General features: G+C 26.3%; 1 protein-coding gene across 1 annotated transcript; it reads left to right on the top strand.

Moving 5' to 3' along the window:
* The first annotated feature begins 7,397 nt into the window (after nt 1-7,397).
* Nucleotides 7,398-8,358, top strand: LOC114186037 (flowering-promoting factor 1-like protein 2). The gene has a single exon (XM_028074035.1). It carries the CDS (start codon nt 7,646-7,648, stop codon nt 8,045-8,047), a length of 402 nt encoding a protein of 133 aa, XP_027929836.1. The 5' UTR covers nt 7,398-7,645; the 3' UTR covers nt 8,048-8,358.
* Nucleotides 8,359-13,346: the final 4,988 nt, after the last annotated feature.

Below are 13,346 nucleotides of genomic sequence, written 5' to 3'. Positions count from 1 at the left end.
CAAAATATGCAGTGACTTTTTATTAATAAACAGTTTGATTTCAAAATCCTAATTAAATAAAGGGTTAAATATGTTTTTAATCCTTAATTTTCAATAATGAAAAAATAAATAAAAATACAGAGAAAAATAAGTAAAAATGAAGACTCTTATTATTCAATCATAGTACTGAAGACCCTGAAGAATGAGATATGAGAATGGATAGAATTTGACAAATTCCGCACCAAATCAAAATATGCAGTGACTTTTTATTAGTAAACAGTCTGATTTCAAAATCCTGCTTAAATAAAACATTAAATAAATGGTTAAATATGCAATGGCTTAACTTTCAATAATGAAAAAAAATAAATGAAAACACGTAGAAAGATAAGTACAAATGGAGACTCTTATTATTCAATTATAGTATTGAAGACCATGAAGAATGAGATATGAGAAGGAATAGAATTTTACAAATTCCGTACAAAATCAAAATATGCAATGGCTTTTTATTAGTAAACAGTCTGATTTCAAAATCTTGGTTAAATAAAGCATTAAATAAAGGGTTAAATATATTTTTGATTAACTTTCAATAATAAAAAAAAGAGAAAGATAAATAAAAATGGTGACTCTTATTATTTAATTATGGTATTGAAGACCGTGAATAATGAGATATGAGAAATAATAGAATTTTGCAAATTCCGCACCAAATCAAAATATGCAATGGCTTTTTACTAGTAAACAGTCTGATTTCAAAATCCTGGTTAAATAAAGCATTAAATAAAGGATTAAATATGTTTTTTTTCCTTAACTTTAAGTGAATTTTGTAATTAGTCTATTTCGAAACTTTAGACCAATTTAATTCTTAATATTTCGAAATACGTGGATCTAGTTTTTTTAATCAAATTTTGTTAGGTTTATTGATGTTTCTTACGCATCTCAAGATTTTATTTGAATTGTTTATACTGCTTGACACATTTTTGCTTTAATGTTAAGTCAAATACTATTATGAAAGGTGTTTGAAATGTCAAATAAACTTAACAAAATTTGATTAAAATGACTAAATTCAAGTATTTTGAAAGATGGAGGACTAAATTTGTCCAAATTTTCAAAATAGACTAATTTCAAAATTCACTGAAAGTTAAGGGACAAAAACATATTTAACTCTTAAATAAATGGATGATATTCACACATTTAATTTAGTTCATGCTTTAGGCTTTAAACTAACTTATGTTTTTCAAGACAATTTTTTTTTTGTTTTATTCTTATACCTCAATCTTAAATTTTGTTGTATCTTTTACTCTAACAAATATAAGAGTTTTATGAAACTTACACTTTTGTTGATGCTTTGTTTGGTTGTTGGATACAAATATATAGTTTCAACGCACACAAAATATATATATTTTTTATTTGTTATGATTCTGAGTTTTTCTTTTTACATCATACCATTGTATTTTAATGAAAATAAGGTCTTATAAAGTTTTAATTTTAAATCTAGTGTAAGGCATCTAGAATGAAGATACTCTTAAGTATATGTTTTAACCAATAAAAACTTAAAAAAATAGTAAATATTCAAGATGTGTTTTATTATTATTTAATGTTGATTTATTTTGGTAATACCTACAATTATTTTTAATTTTTTTTATATCTTTAACTCTTCATATTTCTATTCATCGTATTAGGAAGTAGCATAAAAAATAAAGTATAATAAATACTCATGAATAGTTTGAGTGATGTTATTAAAGAAAATATTAAGGATTGAAGTGAATTATAGTAATAAAGGGTAAAAAAAAGGAAAGAAAAAACTATTAATAATGCTTCACTAAAACACTTTAATATTGTGGCTTAAAGGATAAATTATTAGACAAAAATCAAAGAGAGGATAAAATTAATAAAACAAAATATTATTAAGGGAATATAGATCGAAACAACTTTTTAATAATTTTGTTAAAGTAAAATAATGAATGATTTTAATATAAAATTTATATATTTTTTTTAATTTTCAAGTTTTTAATATATTTGAATACTTTTAATCAACTTTTTTTTTCCAATTTATTCAGTACCTAATGTTTTCATATTTCGATTAAATTTTATTTTTTAATCTTTATTAAGTGAATGATATATTTATTATTTTTTCTAGTTATTTTACTTAGCTGTTTTCACATGTTAACGATGGGCTTATATTCTCGTAATTAATATAAAAATATACGAGGTGTAAGTGTTTCAAATAGTCAGGTTTTCTAATGAATTTCACATCATCATTTGTAACAACTATCTCGCCAATAATGATAGAATCATTATGATTATTCAATATATTTTAATAAAAATGATAAAAATCGTTGATTATTTTATATTAACCATAATATTATTTTCTAATATTAAAAAAAACTTGTTTTTACGATGACAGGATTACATTAGCTAGTAATGAGTAAACAGGTAAAATAAGACTAATAGTTGTCATTTTCATTGTGTCACCACATATCATTCTTGTACAAGGAGGCTATAGCCTTAAACAACCAAAACATATGGAATATATTAATGTTTAATTATAATAAAAATAAATCTCAATTTATTATAATATGTATATGTTAGGTTATATATATTTCATATAGGAATTATGAGTATAGTTATCAAGAGAATGTGTTTAAGGTCTTTGATCCTATTTTAATATCAAAATTTTAAGACAATGATGTTATGGGTTTTTATTTTTATATAGTGTTTAATTTTGTCTATTTTATCTAATATGAGATTTTGACTCTTCTCAACGATATATTTTATTATTTTAGCGCAGAAATTAGTTGATTGTTTTTGAAAATAACACCTTTTTGAGAAAAAATAATTCTCGGTGTACTAGATTTAAGCTTATTTTTGTATCTACCCTTTACGGTTAACATTGAGAATTCGACTTCTAAAGAGTTATATCCTTCGTTTTGGTGTTCCAACGACGAAATCCCTTCCAATATTTTGTTTCCTGGAATCCAAATTTTGGGCACAGTGACTTGCTTTCTTTTTTTAGCATGCTCGCGGAGGATCATGAGTGAGCCTTGTAGCAATATGGAATTCTATTATAGGAAAACTAAATTCCAATCTTTATGCATTTTTTATGATGTTTTTCCCACTTAAATTCACGTTTTAAAGGTATGGTTTTTATGGACGAATTTGCCCAAGTGAAGTATAGAAAACAAATAAAAAGGAAAAAAAATGAAAAAAAAATAATATTTTTTGTAAAAAAATATTTGTTTAAATGTGTTCACAAATAAATTTTAGTTATAACTTCACCGTAAATCCAATTTATAAGACAAAGTTTGTGTCCACTTATATATTTTGAATTGTAATTATCTCTGGTCGATGTGAAATTATAATATATAAGTAGGTGTAAATTTCACTTTACTAGTTGATTTTATAAGATTAATTTAAACTTAAAGTTGATTTCTTAAAAGATATCAAATTCATGAGTTAGAAATCCTAGTGAATTTTGTTGTTTGTTAGGTCTATTATTTCACTTGTTATTTGTCCGTTATCAAACTATCTATTAATGTGTAGTCTCATACTTTAAATGTATAATGCCTCACCATGAGAATATTGAAAGTCCTACATAAAGTCAGTTCACATTATATAAATGTGTGCAAACTTCATTTTACAAGCTAATTTTGTAAAGTTAAATTAGCTATAAAGACTAATTCTTAACAAAACTAAGTAATTGAAATTATGCAGAATAAAACTAAATTGGTTTTAGAGTAGAAAAAAAAATTAAATTAATTATATTCCACCTCAAATAATTTCTCAATTTCTTTCATCTCTCAAACCAATTAAAATGCATCCTATATAATTTAATTAATATTTTTAAATAAAGACTGCAATTTTTTAAATAATGATAGCTTGACACACATTATATTCATTTGACACACATTGTAAAAATAAAATATTATAAAAAATGATTTTTTTTTGTATTTATAAATAAAAGAAAAAAAATAAAGGATGGTGAAGAATACTATCAAATAAGTGTAAAAGAAAAATTTGTATATCAAAGTATGATTAGTCTTTTTAAAATCCAATCCACCGATTACAATAACAATAACAAAATTTATTAAAAAAAAAAATACAAAAGCAAAAGGACCACACCAAACCTACAATAAAAATTACACTCCACAAAACATAAATAAACTATAACAATTATGAAAAATATTTAAATAAATATATAAACATAAAATATTAAACTATTAGTTAACTTATGAACACAATTAATTAAAAAAAAAACACAAATAATTTTGAATTGTATATACTTACAAAAATACAAAGAGACTACTTATTGATCAAAAAAATTGTGACAGGTTAAAAAAAATCACTATCAAACCCAAACTTTTGAAAGTCCTCCCACCAAATATATTCCAAAACATAAATAAAAATTATATTTCACCTCACATAATATATTTTTTAATTTATTTCATGTCTTAAACCAATTAAAATTATTCTACATAAATTTAATTAATTTGTTTGAATTAAATTCTTTCTACAAATATATTATTTTTTATTTTTATTTTTACTTATTTTTCACGGGTTTTCATGTTCTCCCCCCTTACAAAAATCATAGAAACCCGATATCAAAGTTCACCCCCGAAAAACGAATAGTGATAAAAACGCATAACGAAAGTCTAAATTCATCTTCGCAGAAACTGAATTGTGACCTGCTACATAAAAAGTCACCCTGTCCAAAGTTCAGCTCCCGAAAAATCGATTTAAAAAATAATATCTTATTCAAATATAAAAACATCAAAGAAAGTTTGTTTGTTACATTAGAAGATATAAAAAATCAGCGACTATATCTAATTATCCTTGTACAAAATACTTTTGTAAAAAGGTTTATCTTCGAATATATTTTGTGTTCTTTAACTATGAACACAAGAAATCTATAAACACATATAAAATATAATTAAATAGTATATTTAGTCAATTATTTTTATTATTTTATCATATATCATACTCTTTACATTCTTATTGAGTATCGAAAATTCTTCTAGAAGTGGAATTTCTCCGCAAATTATCTTAATATCTCAATTCCTTTTCATCAGTAGTTGCCATCTCTGTTTTTCAGAATCTCATTATTTCACCTTTCGAATTAACAACAACAATTTTTTCTTCAGAAGAACATAGATAAAAAGTACTGAAATTGAAACAACCGACTAACATCATTTGAAACTGAGGAAAAAAAATGAAAAACAAAATATTGAAATAAATGAATAATTATTTTATTGAAGATCGTGAACGTCTTTGCCACAGTTCATTAACTCGCTCGTGCTCACTTTCGATGAAATTAATGTGTTTGGTTGAATTCAAATTTGTTATAATAATTTAAAAAATTGGGAGAACAGAAGTCTTTCTCAGCGTGAAAAGGTTCGGAAAAAGTAGAAGAAATCATTGGCAAATTAGAAAAGTGAAAAAAAATGATAAGAGAGGTAAATGAAGGTAAAGCCCAGATAAAAAGAGAAGATAGGGACGCGGAATGAAGACACTGACACAAAGAGCCAATAGCGATAAAAAAGTTGCTGTCAAAGGGAGAAAAAAAAAACTTTCTTAGTTGTTTTTTGGGTTTTTTCTATAACCAATGTCGAGAATAGGTTGCAGAACAATAAAACAAAAAAAAAAAAAACTTTACAAAGAAAAGGAAAATGCTAAATTTTACATCTAAAATATCTCTGTTTAATTATCTTGGTGTTCTACAAGTGTGAGCATATCATAGGAGAAAGGATCGGAAATTTTTGTAGGCAGAAGATAATTATTAAAAAATAGTTAAATTAAAAAAAAAAAACATGTTATAGTTAAATGTTTTGATATGGTGCTCAATTAATTTGCATAAGTAACAGAAAGTAGTGTGAAGAGTTGGTTTGATTGTATTGCAAAGAACCATGTAAAAAAACAAAATTGAGAAGTGTGAGTTTTGTAGTGAGTAAATAAATGTGGGTCTGACTCCAAAATGTTAATAATAGAACAAAAAAATGAACAGTTGATTCAGTATAAGCATGCCCACTTGAGCAGCTAATAATAATAGTGACAAAAAATACAGTTTTGACAATCAATATCTTTCCATTTATGACAAGGGATTTCTGAAATCTTTCGTCACATAAAGCGACCTGTAACTGCTTCATCTTCATCCTCTGGGATCTTGTTTCTTCAAATTCAATCTGTTCTTTAATATAATAGGTGAAACTCAAGAGTCTATTCAATAACTCTGAATTTATTTTAATGGAAAAATAATTGTGCCAATGCTTATATTTAGATGATATCTATGAAGTTAAGATCAAAAGTTTCTTTGGGATCAATTGGATCTTTACTATTATGTGAAATGTTATCACTTTAATCGATGTAATCATCCTCATAATATTTTTTTGTGTTGAAATGCATTTGAAATCAGCGTTTTAGTTTGACATTAGTATCGGTTAAAAAACGTGTTTAATATATAAAAGTTAAAAAACTATATTTATTAATGTTTTAAAATTTTAAATTGAAATTTATCATAATTTTGAATCAGATCAATCATAATTAACGTAAAGTTAGAAGATTAAAAATATATTTAAATATAGTTAAAAGAATAAATAAATATTTTCACCATCCAAAATTATTTTAACTTTCTATAGTTTCACCAACAAAATAGAATATAGCTGGCTGCAAGCAGCACAATTTAAAAAAAAAAATAAATAATTATCAGAGATCGAAATCCATATAACTTAAAAGAAATTCCGGGACCATAAACCATTGAAAGACAATTTCAATGTTGTTCCTTTTCTTTATATATTATATTTTCGTTTTAGTTTATAAACAAAATGAAGCCACTCTTTAACTTTTACACATTAAAAACTCATAATTGTTAATACATTACAACCCAAATTAACACACCTTATCTAATCATTCTCAATTCAACTTTGCATAATGTAAAACTTGATCATCAATTCTACACTTGTCCATTCACATTCATTGAAAACATTATTTTTCTATTTTTTTTAATTCATTAAATACAAGATAATATAATTAATAACATAGTACAAATCACCCTTTAGAATAGTATAAAGTACCTTCTAATATTTGAATGTCTATATATCAGAACAGCATCACTTAATACATGTAAACCACTTTAAACCAAAAATTCAATACTACTTGTACAAACTAAAAAGAATCTAAAAAAACTTCTATCAAATATTGAAAACGCATAAAACCTAAATAATAATATTGATCCATATTTATAGAATAGATGAAAAATTAATTACGTAAAAAATTGAAAAACTTGATCATATATATATTTTTTAATTTTAAGAATCAATGTGAATACACGTGGGACTAAAATAATAATTTATTTAGCTATATATCTGCTCCACGCCACAGGACTGTTTAGGAAAAAAAATAAAGACAGAGAAGAAAAAGGGTTTTAATGGTATACTTTATTTATTTATTTATTTTAGTATTTTAAATGAGAATATTAGGGTAAAATAAAAGTATCTGAAAATGAGAGTGCACCTCTCTCACAACTCACAAGCAGATCTGTGTTCATATATATATGTATCTGTGTGGTTCTTGAAAGAAGAAGAAGGTATTCACGTGTTACAGCACCAGAGTGTTATTGCTATTGCTCTTGCTTAGAAGTATCAGACATTGAAGAAAAACAGAGAGAAAGAAAGTGACAATGTCTGGTGTGTGGGTTTTCGACAAGAACGGTGTGGCGAGGCTGATAACAAACCCTACAAAGGAATCGTTCGAGCAGAAAGATCCGAAACATCCTGGTACAGCCACCGCACCAGGTGCCAGACCAAGAGTCCTGGTCTATCTCCCGAGCAACCAGGTCATCCGTTCCTACACGGAACTTGAGCAGCGACTCACAGAACTCGGATGGACTCGCTATCACGACTCAGACCCAGACTCAGACTGCTCCGAGCTCATCCAGTTCCACCGTTCTGACACCTCTTCACATCTCATATCCCTCCCCAGAAGCTTCTCTAACTTTAAGCACTTTCATCTGTACGACATCGTCGTTAAAAACCGCGCTTTCTTTCAGGTTCGTGACCCCACTACGCTATACCAGGCCTAGACAACAGATGTGAATCTAAAAGTTCATGCAAACTGCTTATATTTTCCACCATCAAATCTTACCTTCTCCTACTTAGCTTCAGAAATGTCCTTATCAGTCCCTACCACCCTACCCTAACATGCATCTTCATATCCCACCTTCTTCCTTGTTTTTCACTTTGTCTCCTTCTACATGTATTTGTTTCTTGTTTCGTTTGGTTCAAGGTTGTTGTTGTAGTAGTAGTAGTAGGTAATTGAATTCAGGCTTGTAATGGTTCTTCTACTTGTACGTGATCAAGCTGTCTTTTTAAGAAATTCATTCATTCTCCGTCATCACTATTCTATTAAATTCTAATTAATTTGCTTACTGAGTTGTTGTTGTTTGAATTTGATCTGAGTATTGAAAGAGACCGCAGTATCGATGAGTGAAAAAATAAAATGAAATGAAATAAAATTCTGGGTATATATAGAGTTGAGGTGGGGGTAGCTAGCTTCTGGGCTTCTTGGTTTAGTCATTAATTATGAAGACCGAACATTGCATGCAGAGTTACCTTAAAACCCTAAGATTCATTAATTAATGTAGGGTAGGAAGTGGTGTTGTGAGATAACTAGATAGGAAACTAGTTATAGAAGCAGGAATTGAAAATGAACTAGTGGCAGGGGTGTAAATAAGGTGAGGAAGGAGCGTTTTAGTTGGAAGAATGATTCATAGGGCATGGCTTGTGATTAATTGGTGATAGTGAATCAGACTATCTGGTGTAAAAAGCTGAATTAGATGATGCAATATCTTAGATAAGCTGGTAGCTGTCAATTTCAAAGCTGCTACAGAAGTGTACTTTTGTACTATCTTATATATGTTTGTATGAGGGACCATCATTTTGGGTCTATAAAGGCTATGGAGAGTCTATCCCAGCGTGGATGGTCATAGAGCTAGCTAAGGTTTGTGGGGAAGGACGAAGGAGTGAAGGTGCTAAAGGTCCTACGAGAGAGAGAAAAGACTCATTTCTTTGTTTTTCTTTTTCTACATGAACTGTATATATGAACTCATTACACGTATCATATGGTCAAAACAATTCCACCACGGTGCTCACTGATACTCAGTGGTCCCTTATCTTATTATCTCATAAATATTATCTCATTAATAACGATAATAAAATATTATTTTAATGGAGAAGCACTTTTTTATACTGGAGAAAAGAGCTTTTGGGAAGCGAGAGAGATTTGCAACGACTGAGTACAATACAAGGAAAGTGAAGAGAATCATACCTTCTGAATAGACGTAACGAAGGAGGCATACATACATGCATTCCCATAGATATCAGATAATATCATTGTCCTGCAATCTTGTCGTACCAAATACTCATTCACTATAAATTCAAAATAGTTCAATATTTTTTCTGATTTCTGCGTAGATGTGTGATGATAAATTTAAAATAGGTCCTTGTTTATTTGTTAGAATAGACGCATTGATAGAAAATTAATTTATCTGTTTATAGAAACAGAAAATAACAATGTTTTGATATTATCTATTTTCATTATTTTTTAACTTTATGTATTTTTTTTTTCTGTGTCTCCTTTCACAACCTAAACTAATTAAAGAGGCTACTTTTTTTTTTTCTGACAAAGAAAGGAAGACAGTAGTATTCTTGAATTAAATTGATATTAAGTTATAAAAAGTTGTGAAATGAATTGTTGTTAAGGTATAAAGTTTATTAATTTATTACAAGTTATAAAATACAGTAACTTATTTGTTAGTAAGTCATTGATGAAAGAAATAAGATCTATTTATCATATTGTTTTACTTTCAACTTATATGATATCAAATTTACCTTTATTGTAACTGTTATTACACTGTATCTTTAAAATTTTTAAATAATTGCGTTGTTAATCTTTATGTGAAATATTTAACTATTGAAATAATTAAATTATATTTTTAAATTATTAATATATATAGTATATTTTGTGCATAAATGTACGATGAAAAATATTTATATAAAAAAAATTCATGACACAAATTTGGGGCTTGTAGCTATATAGTCATTTTCATTATCATGTCTGCTAACAAAAATCAAATAAAATTTGTACCTAGTGGAAGTGGATATTATCTGTCAGAGTTGGATTAGGTTTTTGTTCATTCCTGAGGTTTTGTTCCTTTTTATGAAAGGTGGGTAAATAAAATTTGAGTGGTAATATATTTCCAAGTAACACACTTTTATGTATTAACTCTAATGTTCTATAAATAATAATATAGGATTTTATAGAATAACTTCTATAATATAAATACTATAAATTAAAGTTTTTACAACAATCAAATAGGCACATTTAAAAACTGATGATATAAGTCTACTTAATTACATCAACACATTGACGGGGTTAATCTCAATTAAATTTTCTTCTTATGTCTGGATTTGAAACATTTTTTTAATGGTGATTTTTTAAGAGTAGAAGGTAATCATTCTCATACAATTATTAAACAACACAGAAAGTGTAACTGTGCTCATATTGAAATTTAAATAGTTAGTCCTTTAACTAATTAAATATTATATTTCAACCATTAACTCATAAATAATTAAATTTGTACTATTATTACAGAAGATAAATTATGTAATATCTCATTTTAATATGTAATACTATAACAATAAACATCACATGGTCAATAAACAAAAACAAGTAGTTTATTATCCAAAAGACATAATATAAAAGTTATCCACAGCCAAAATCATATATATATATATATATATATATAAATAAATAAAGATTCTATACAAGTCAAGTACAATTCATATAAAGAATACTCAAAGTCTTCTGACAGGTCATATTTATCACTGTTCAATCATTCAGACAATCACAGTACAATCATTAAACCAGTAGATTGAACATATCTAGAACTTAGAAATACTACAATTAATTTCTCTTACCTGTGAAATAATTCAGAGACCTCAAAACACTTCCAAACATACAAAAATTTTTATTTATCCTTAGAAAAAACACAAACACAATCAAGACACACTATTAGATTCACTGATCAATAGTTAATTTTATAGAAGATTTGAACACCACATGCAAACTAGAGGAATTCACATGAAAATAAAAGAACACACAGATCAAGAAAATAAAAGAACACACAGATAAAGAAAAAGACAAAAAACCAACTTAGTCAAGAGAAGAAATTGATCAGAGATATTAAAAAAAAACTTTAAAAAAAGTAAAAGAACCCTAGAAAATAATTTATAGAGATGGTATATTTTTAAATGATGAAACTTATGTTCTATTTATATTTTTGTTTTTTAATATTAAAATATTTACGTTTATTTTAAACACACTATCAATTATAAAATACTACTTTTTAAACCCTTACAAATTCACTACAAATCATACGAAGAATTCAAATCTTTATCTCAAATACGTATTGTTGATCATTATAAATTACTTTTTAAATACCGTGAGTCTCTTGGTAAAATAAAGAGTGTTTAGTACTTGTATTGTAGTGGTAATCTAGCTGAAATAGAAGGCCATCTAGAGATATATTCTTGTTTGAAAGACATAAAATGTATATTTTATTTGACAAATTGTGTTTTGTAATGCTAAGATTTGATGACTTCCTAAAGTTCACATGTATCATAAACAGTAGTAAGGAGAAAAAAAATTTAAAATTTAATTTGTAACTATTCAAATTTGTAACAATATACAAAGAGATTTCCTATTTTGTGTTCACATTTCAAAATATCAATTTTACCTTTTAAAATATAATTTTTGATACATTTCACTTTATTTATTAAACGATTATTCTTTCATTTTTTAATAAATATAATTTTACTTTATATATTAATTCAATAACATTACAATATTATCACCTACTGATATAGTATCACGCATATTTAAAAAATCATAATGCGTAATGCGTTATTTTAAATATAAATTCATAATTTTTTAAACTTTTAGTTAAATCTATTTAATTGGATTTCAATTGAAAATTGTTTCAAATTTTTAAAGTTGAAAATTTAGGTAAAAATACGTTACTTCAAGTACTGAAATATTTGAGAAAACTATAAATATATACGAAATGATCATTATAAGTTAAACTTAAACTCAACTAATGAAATGTTAATTAGACTTAAGTTTAAGTTATAAGAGGTTGAACTAAGTCACGTCCAAAATAAATTTAAAAGGATCATGTCAAAATTAAGTTAGACTAGGTGAGACCCTTATTAGGTTAGTTTGGTTCAAATTGAATTCGATAGAACCTCTACCATGATAGATCTAATCGAATCTAAATAAGATATAATCAAGTTAAATTGGTCAAGTAAGATAAAATTCTATATAGATAAAGAAATAAAACAAAAGTAAAAGAAAATAATATAACGTAAATTTTATTTTATCTGTTTATATTTTACTTTAATAAAAACTATTAAATATTTAAAATAACGTAATTTTACATATGTTAACGGGTGTGGAATTCCGGTTAACATTTTTGTAAAAAATATTTTTTTTAAGTTTAATGTAATAAATATTTATATAAACATATTTTAAAATTTTTATTAATTAATATAAAATGTAATATATATTTTTTGTTTAAATTTTAATTTAATATATATTTAAATAAAATATAATAAATGTTTAAATTAATATAAATTAAATAAATTAAATAATTTAATGTGTGTTAACTAGATATGGAAACCAGATGTTGACATCCCTGAAAAAAAGAGTAACATCACATATCGACGTTCGTAAATAAAAAAGAAAATTAATTACAGATATTAATGTCCGTAACAAGTAAAAATAGATATGAATACCAGTGTACTCAATAGATTTGAAATAAAGTACTAGATATGAATGTAACATTCCAATTTCAGCAACTTAAAACTAATAAAAATAGAGAGTTTCATCATAGTTCTAAAACAGATAATCCAGTGTATCCAATATATTAATACAGTCTTACAACAAAAGGTATGACTATAAAAATATATCACTTATACACTTAAACTAAACTAATAAACTCTGTACTACTGACCACTGCTCAAGCTCCCACTGGAAACCTCCTCTTCAACACTAACATGATGGCTCTCCATCCTCCAGAAGTGCCTTTGACATTGCAACCATATCTGCTCCCACCGAATAGGTGATCATCGCAAAAGGAAACATACAACACAAGACAGGAACACAAAAAGCAAGGGTAAGCTAATCTGATTAAGGAATCATGCAGTTCAATTATAAACAGAAACCATGCAATCTTTCTCATTATCACCAGAATCATATAGACCACCACAACACATTTACATGACTCTAGACTCAATATCCGGATTATGTAAGCGACATCGGAT

The sequence above is a fragment of the Vigna unguiculata genome, chromosome 5, assembly GCF_004118075.2.
Source record: "Vigna unguiculata cultivar IT97K-499-35 chromosome 5, ASM411807v1, whole genome shotgun sequence".
Taxonomy (NCBI): domain Eukaryota; kingdom Viridiplantae; phylum Streptophyta; class Magnoliopsida; order Fabales; family Fabaceae; genus Vigna; species Vigna unguiculata.
The sequence above is the reverse complement of the archived record's forward strand: the minus strand, read 5'-3'. Positions and strand labels throughout refer to the sequence as shown.